At 60.5% G+C, this 8,439-nt stretch overlaps 1 protein-coding gene across 1 annotated transcript; it reads left to right on the top strand.

Moving 5' to 3' along the window:
- Positions 1–5,191: 5,191 nt before the first annotated feature.
- NPBWR2 (neuropeptides B and W receptor 2) lies at positions 5,192–6,142 on the top strand. The gene has a single exon (XM_035025657.1). The coding sequence runs from the start codon at positions 5,192–5,194 to the stop codon at positions 6,140–6,142; it is 951 nt and encodes a 316-aa protein (XP_034881548.1).
- The last annotated feature ends 2,297 nt before the right edge of the window (positions 6,143–8,439 follow it).

The raw sequence follows: 8,439 nt of genomic DNA, 5'->3' as shown, positions 1-8,439 counted from the left end.
TTACATACACAGATATGCCTGTGACCCCTCCCGCTCGGGACACGTCAGCGCCTGCGCCCTCCCTCTCTGCCCTGCCCATGCTCTCAGAGTGACCATAGGAACTCTGCTGGAGGACGGGAGGAGACACCCCTCCACCCCTCTCACCAAGTGCACCAAGACCACCCAGGAGACCACCCCCAAACTTGGGACAGGCCCCCGGGTCCTACCCAGCAGGGCCTGTCTCAGGAAGGAGGGGACGCTGCCACCCACATCTGCGGCTCCATCTCCACTTGAGTCCCCCCATCCCTCCTGATCGGAGTTTCTGGGGGACAGGAAGAAGTAAGCTCTCTGGTAGTGGACCTCAATGACCCTCCCAGGCTGAGAAGGACCTGGGCTGCCTTGGGAAGCCATCAGGCCTCCTTCCTGCTTGGGTGTTTCTCCGCCTGTGTCTGGGGGGGGCAGGTGCCGGAGCCCGGGCAGGCTGTGAGCAACCAGCCTCAAGCCGCGGCCCAGGCTGCCCCAAACCCTGCTTCCCAAAGACCTCAGGCGGGGTTGGTGCTGCCCACAGCTCGATGGACTCTGGATGTTATCCTGTCCTCTGACCTGACTGCCCCAAAGACCCCCAAGACAGGGCTCCTGCAAAGGACCCTCCCCCAGCCTCCTTGGCCTTCTCCACCCCCTCACCTCACAGACCCTCTCCACCCGGGGACCTGGCAGGACCGTCCTCCCCTCCTCAAAACTTCCACACAAACAAGAGCCAGTAGCCCCAGTAGGGCAGACGAAGCCCCTGGCTCCTTCCTCCCCGAAGGCCTCTCCCTCCCCCGTGACCCTCTGCCCTCCACACACACACTTGCAAGGCCCCTCAGCTGTGCTTCCCCATAGCGTGCCTTGTCCTTGACCACAGCTTACACTGTACTGATGCTTCCCCACTACAGGGTCGGCCCTGTGAGAGCAGGAGGTTTCTCTTCTTTGTTCACTGCTGTCTTCTTTTGTGGAGCAGACACTGACTCTGAGCCTAGAGTTGGGGTATTTGAGAGTTGACTGAGCAAAAGCCCTTGTAGGACCTCAGTCTGGCTGCCCCGAGGACTTTCCCACCTTCCCTGAGCCAGAGGCCTCCCTCACAGCCTGGCACAGGAACCCCCAAGCCACGACGTGCCCCTGGGCACAGCTCAGTGCCCACTGTTGGGGGAGGGGGAGGCAGCTGGGCGCCCAGTGGCAGGAAGGGAGTCCTGAAGGGGAGGAGCCCCCCTCTGTTTAATAAATACAGAGCTCTCTCTGCCTCCCTGGAGAAGTGGGAGAACCTGGTTCCCATCGCAGGGAAATGGGCCCCGAATCATTTGTCTTTTTCCAGTGAACTAAGCTTCTGGTACCTGCTGAGAGACGGCTGAGGCCCAGGCACTCTGAGGAGCACTTCACCTGCAGGGCTGCAAGCCACAGGCTGTCCCTGTTCCTGCTGGGCCAGTGAGGGGGACAGCAGGAGAGCAGACAGGCCTGGACTCTAGCCTGCAGGGCAAAGCCCCGCCCCCACCCACCAGACCCACCTGCAAGGAGCTGAGATGGCACACAGGTAAGCCCCGTGGGTGTGAGTGCGTGTGATGTAAGTGTGCGAAGACCCAAGTAGCCCGGTCTAGTCAGGGCCGGTGGAAGGTGACTGCCACACCCAACGGAAATGACAGTGAGAATAAAGCTATCACGAAGAGGGGCCTGGCGGAGCCCCACACTCAGCGGGGAGTCTGCTTGCCCCTCCCCCTCGCCTCTGCCTCTCCCCCATCCCCCACCCCTCCGCTCCAGCTCTGTCTCTCAAATAAGTAAATAAATCTTTAAAAAAAAAGAAAGTGTCCCGACTGAGCTTGCTCGTTTCTACAGTGTCTCAGGGTCCTGACACTCACTCCCCACAACACTGGTGGGGGCAGAGCTCCCCTGGGCTCTTTGGATCTGCTTCCTCCCAACACGTGAACAGCTGCACACAGCCGTGCACAAATCCATGCTCACCAACACACAACATCACACACACACCCTTCCACGGCTCCTCTCCACAGGCCTCGCCTGACTCGGTTCTGAAAATGGAAACCATTTCCACAAAGTGACACTCACGTGATGCCCAGCCCACCAGGCAGAACGAAGGGCTGAGGGGGTAAGGGCTGGGCCATGCGGCCCTTGGGTCATGCTGTTGCAGTGGGGCCATGGATGAGGGGCTTCTGAGGCTGGGAAGAGGCATCTGGGTGTCACTGCACCTACAAAGCTGGAGCTGGCTCCCTGGGGTCCTGAGCACCCACAGCCGGTGCCCCCATTTCCCCCCAGCCCCTGCTGCCCCTGGGACCCCACCCTCCCATCTGCCACCCCCATCCACTTCAGATGTGATAGGCTGAGTGGGCAGCCGGGCCGGCCCCCAGGACAGACTCAGGAGAGCAGAGAGCAGGCCTGGGAGGGGCTCAGAGTCCCAGACCCAGCCAGACACTGGTGGGGTGAAACCCAGACTCAGGTTTGCTTCAGAGGGAGCCAGAAGCATAGGGGGAAACCCCAGGAGGATTCTTGGGGTTTCTTCTGATACTGGGCTGTTCCCTTCCCGAGGGCTTGAGAAAAGACCTGCCTGGAATTACCAGCTCCAGAGAAAGTTTGGGGTGGTATTTGGTATCTTGCTACAAGGGTCCCCTCAAGGGCAGCCTCGCTGTGAAGAACCCCCACCCCAGGACTTGTGCTCAGGGCAAGACAGGACACCAATCAGTTACATGCTGGCCAGAGGGCAGACAGAGCCCGGGGCCCCTCCCAAGGTGAGCAGGGGATGGGGACCCCCAGCAGCCCTCCCGGGGAAGGCCCACATCCAGGCCCAGAGTGGTCAGCCTCTGCACAGCCCACACACAGGCCGCACGGCTAGGGGAGTGGGGCTCCCAAACTCCTCTCCATCCTGTCTCTGGTGTTCAGGGACGGTGAGCTAACCCAGCACCACAGCCCCCCACACAAGTACCCCCAGATCACCAAGTCCAGCCCGATTGTAGGACAGAGCCCCCACATGGCTTCTCCTCACACTTCCTGACTTCCAGCCCCCGGCCTTGCTGGTTCTCAACCTGGAGCATACTCATGCTCCAAGCCTGTCCTGCCCGGACCAAAGGGCCGCCCCTCCTACCCAGGGGACGCAGGCCCAGGCTGGTTCACAGAAGCAAGGGGGACAGCCTCCCCGACGTCTCAAAGAGAACCTCCTCATTCAACTCTGTGAAATCGGGGCCCCGGGTGGCACAGCCGGTTGAGTGTCCAACTCTTGGTTTCAGCTCAGGTCACGATCTCAGGGTCATGAAATCGGGGTCGTGAGATCGAGCCCTGCGAAGGCCCCACACTCAGCGCGGAGTCTGCATAAAAGACTCTCCCTCTGCCTCCACCCACACCCCGCTCGTTCGCGCTCGCTCTCGCTCTCGCTCTCAAATAAATAAATATGGCTTTTAAAAAATCTATGAAATCTGAGGGTGTTCGTGTGGGACAGTGAATTGTTCCAGAGAACATTCTAGCCGCGGTGCCCTACACACAGCAGAGACAAACGCTGGCATGTTCCTGCATGACGCTGAGTGAAGGCCCATTTGGAGGCCAGGATCCTTGGAGTTGCCAGGGTGTGAAGTGCGTCTTACCTTGAGGGTCCCCTGCCGGGTGGAGGCCCAGCCCTGGAGGGACAGCTGGAGCCCCTGGCTGAGGCTGGCAGGCCCCCACACCCTGCTGTGCCCACCTCTGGGCCCATGGGAGGGGAGGCTGGTGCCCCAGACATGGGCCCCAGACCTGGGGGCTTCAGGGTGTTTGGCCAACTGCCCAGGCTCCCGTCCTGACTCAGGCCGTAGGGACACGGGAGCGGCAAGTCTGGTGAGGGAAGCAGGCAGGTGGGGAGGGTGGGGGACACCCTGCCGGCAGTGGGCAGCCATGTCTCCCCAGACTGGAAACATACGGAGCTCAACGCAGAAGTCATGCTGAGGAACCAGCCGGAGATGGCGCTGGGCAGCAGTCTGGGTTTTAGGATCGAACAAGTCTTTGAGAGTGGTTAGTGGCAGTGGGCAGCTCACGGAGGGACCAGGGGCTGGACAAGAGCCAGTCACCTTCTCTCCACAGACTTCCACCACGTGTGTAGTTTTTGCACACGTATGGGTTCTTCTCTCAACCAAAAAAAAAGAGAGAGAGAGAGAGAGAGAAGTTGGGTTTTCTGTGGGCAACAAAGTCTGCTTCCCCACAAAGACATCCAGACCCCCCAGATCACCACATGCAGCTGGGACCTAGCAGAGCCCCCCGGACACAGGTACAGAGTTTACCACAGAAGCCACATGCACACATGCAGACACGGAGGGTCTGGCACGAGACCGCCAAGGCCCCCTCACACACAGATAAGGGTGCCCAGGTCCAGAGACCCACAGACAAAAGTACAGACCACACAGACATGCCTCCCAACAGACCTGGGCCCGCTGGAGGCCCCTGCACTGCATGCCCTCCCACACACACACACACACAGAGGGCCACCCACTGGAGAGTCCACCCAGGCGAGTGAGCACCGCAGCGACCCTGGGGTGACGACAGGGGCTGCCGCAGCTTCTGCCCACACTGTTCCCCGAGCTCCGCCTCAACCAGTAGGAGCTTAGCGCTGCTCCTTAGCGCTGTCACCGGGCTGCAGACCTTGCCAGGAAGCCAGCTCACGCCGAGGCTGCTGACCAGGCAGGTCCTAAAAGCCCCCCAAGACAGTCAAGAGCCGAGTGGGAGCCTGGTGAGAGCCTGTCAGTGGGCCTCACCTCCCTCCTCCACCCCTGCCACAGCCTGCACTGACCTCCTTCACACGCCCACCAAGGCCACCGACTTGGGGCCACGTGTTGTCAGACAGGTCAGTGGGGCGAAGCGCAGGTGGCCCTGAAGAGGGTATGACTGGGAGGGCTCTGGCTTCAGGACCCCTGGATTTGAAGGGGACAGGGGTGAGCCTGGGAGGTGTGTTTGCAAAGGCACTGCCTCGATCCCAGGTAAATTGCGCACAGGTGGGGCAGGACGGGGGAGGATGGAGAGAGACCCCGTGTGTCCTCAACCCTGGCAAAATGGCCACAGCCTCTGCCAGAGAACTTGAGGCCACTGCCGTTCTGAGCTAAGAGTCAGATCCCAAATTTCTCTTTGTCTCTTTCTCAGAATCCAGCCCAAGGAGGCCCCTAGCCAGACTCCCCACCCCAAGGCACCTCCCACCGGCCCTGGGTCCCACCTCAGGATGCAGGCTGCGGGGCTGGATCCCCTTGAAAGCAGAGGCTCCCCCTTCCAGGCTGCAATGGGCGCCAACCGCACTTGGGACAATGGCACCAGGCACAACGTCACCCTCCATGAGCCCCTGCCAGCCCTCTATGAGTTCCTGCCAGCAGTGTACTCCGCGATCTGTGCCGTAGGGCTGACAGGCAACACAGCTGTCATCTATGTGATCCTGAGGGTGCCCAAAATGACAACAGTGACCAACGTGTTCATCCTGAACCTGGCCGTTGCCAACGGTCTCTTCACGTTGGTACTGCCTGTCAACATCACGGAGCACCTGCTGCAGCGCTGGCCCTTCGGGGAGCTGCTCTGCAAACCGGTGCTGGCCGTCGACCCCTACAACATCTTCTCCAGCATCTACTTCTTGGCCACCATGAGTGTGGACCGCTCCCTGGTGGTGCTGGCCACCACACAGTCCCGCCATGTGCCCCGGCGGACCCTCCGGGGGGCAGAGATCACCAGCCTGTGTGTCTGGATCAGTGTCACCATCATGGTGCTGCCCTTCTTCGCCTTTGCCGATGTCTACAGCAATGAGCTGCAGGTCACGAGTTGCGGGCTGAGCTTCCCACAGCCTGAGAGGGCCTGGTTCAAGGCCAGCCGCATCTACCTGCTGGTCCTGGGCTTTGTGGTGCCCGTGCGCACCCTCTGTGTGCTCTATGTGGACCTGCTACGTCGCCTGTGGGCCCTGCAACTCCACTCCAGAGCTCTGGGCAAGGCCAAGCGGAAGGTGACCACCCTGGTCCTGGCCATGCTGGCTGTGGGCCTGCTCTGCTGGACGCCCTTCCACCTGGCCTCCATCGTGGCCCTGACCACAGACCTGCCCCAGACACCACTGGTCATCAGCATCTTCTACGTCATCACCAGCCTCAGCTACACCAGCTCCTGTCTCAACCCCTTCCTCTATGCCTTCCTGTGAGAGCTTCCGAAACAGCTTCTGGAGCCCAGGGGCCTGGGCACCCCTCCCACCAGAGCCCCAGTGTGTCTGTTAGGAAAAGTGCTGTCGCTTCGGAGGGATGGCCCACTTGTTCACATGCCATCGCTATCTTCTCCACACAGAGAGAAAGACCCACGAAGCCTGGCCACCGCACCTGCAGGGATGACCATGAGCCCGTCGCTTCCCATGGCTGCCTCCTGGACAGCCCCTGGGTGAGGAGCTGCAGGGATACAGGCCCTTGCCCCACCCTGCTGATCTGACCCAGGCCAAAGTTCTCGGCACAACAGACATCCTGACTCTACTCACCTGCTGAAAGACAGACAGACGGACAACCTCCCTGGATGCTCCTTCCCCGTCCTCCCTGACCACCGTAATCTGGAGGAAAAGAAAGCCGAACTGTGATCTCATCCCAGGGCCACCACTGCATTCCACAACCGGGAACGTCAGGCTGGCTCCTCCCAAGACAGTACTAACAGATGATAAAAGTGTGAGCACCTGGGGCAGGAAAGCCAAGTGTTACTGCAAAAGCCACAGACTCAGTCCTCAAATAAGGCCACGGAATGCACTCTCATCGCTTGAAACTTGGGTGGCATTTCACCAGGAGGCCTGTGCCCTCTGTGTGCCCTCTCTTGACCCCCCATGCTTTGGCCCATGCCCCTTTTGTGCCCCCCATGCCGCCTGTGGCCCCCTCATATCCTGCCATAGGACCCAGGGTGCTCCTGCCAGGACCTCTGCACGCCCACCCTCTAGAGAGGCCATCTGTTACTTGGATGGGCTGGTATCTGGACCCCCTTCTCCCTGGGGTATGGGCTGGGGCCTAGATTCATCCAGCAGGAGCTCCATGCTGAACCTCGGGGGGCAGGGTTAGGACACTGAGGTGCTGGCTGCTCAGAGACCATTTTCTGCCAGGAGGGGGGAAGAGGGGGTCAAGTCCCTGATGACTACCCTGGTGGGCCTCAGCCAGGCTCCCCACCCGTGGCCCCGTGGCTCCCAGCTGGTTCTATGCCTGGTTCTCTAGCTGTGCTATTCTGAGTCACTGGCACCTCCCAATGCCCTCACAGGGGCCCAGACTGGTTGTAGTCCCCATGGCGCAGTGTGTCCACCTGACATGCAGCACCCACAATTCACCACCCCGTGAGGTCACCCCACGGTGCACGGCTGCCACCTTTCATATACTCCAGCTTCCCCAGTCACATGGGTCCTTGGAGCTCAGACCCACAACCCTCTCCGCTCTTCTCTCTCTGCCTGAAACAATTCAAATACCACCTCTGCCCTGCTCTCTTCCCTGACAACACTGTAATCCATTGCTGTATAACAAATTTCCCCAAAACCTAATGGCTTAAAACATTTATTATTTCATAGCTCCTGTGGGTCAAGAATTTGGGAGCAGGTTTGGAGTGGTTCTGGCTCGGGGACTCTGTTGAGGTTACAGTCAGCGGTCGGCGGAGGCTCCGGTCACCTGAAGGCGGGACCGGAGCTGAAGGTGCTGCTTCCAAGGAGGCCCCTGCACGTGGCCTGTGGCAGGAGGCCTCAGGTCCTCACCACGTGGACTCTCCCCGGGGCAGCTGGTCCCACAGGGCAAGCAGGTGGAGAGGGAGAAGGAAGAGGAGCCTCCACACCATGTAAGACCGTCTTGGAAGCCATTTGCCACATTCTATTCATTAGGAGCAAGTCACTAAGCCCAGCGCACACGCAGGGGCTGGGGACCTTTTTGAAACCCTAACACCCACGTTTCTCCCTGGAAGATTCTGGGTCCTGTCTCCTCACTGCAGTGCGGTCATTCCTCTACCAGTAGCAGCCCTAATTACCGCCTCGGCACCGGCCCTGCCCCTGCAAGCTTCCTGAGGAGAGGAGCTGAGACTCTCAACACCCACCTGAGGTGCAGGCAGTGTGAGGTGAAAACGAGTGTGTGAACACGGCGCAGAAGCAACAAAGAGCAGCTGCCTGAGAAGCAGAACAGGGAACAGGAGGGGAGAGGATGGGAGCAGAGGGGCGCGAGAATAAGAGACCTTGCCCCGTCTGCCCCCTGGCCCCAGCAACCAAGTCAGATCTGGATCAGCCAAGCGGCGCACATATCCCTGCCCCATCCCCACCTCCGATGGGAGGGAGGGTCCTCGTGCAAGCGCGAGACCCCGAGGACGGGGAGCCACGGGCCAGCCAGGAAGAGGAGAGAGGCGAATCCTCACCAAGATCCTGCCCAAGCGAGCCGCGGGGCCCCAGGAAAAGGCCAACACCCGCCCCCCACCCCAACGCTGGTTGTCTCCACACCCACCACTGTG

The sequence above is a fragment of the Mirounga leonina genome, unplaced genomic scaffold (genome assembly GCF_011800145.1).
Source record: "Mirounga leonina isolate KUSES-001 unplaced genomic scaffold, KU_Mleo_1.0 Mir_195, whole genome shotgun sequence".
Lineage (NCBI taxonomy): Eukaryota > Metazoa > Chordata > Mammalia > Carnivora > Phocidae > Mirounga > Mirounga leonina.
This window is presented reverse-complemented; position numbering and strand designations above follow the sequence as displayed.

What these genes read in the sequence shown, in the direction of transcription:
- NPBWR2 (XM_035025657.1), top strand. Translation starts at nt 5,192, where the DNA reads ATGCAGGCTGCGGGGCTGGATCCCCTTGAAAGCAGAGGCTCCCCCTTC.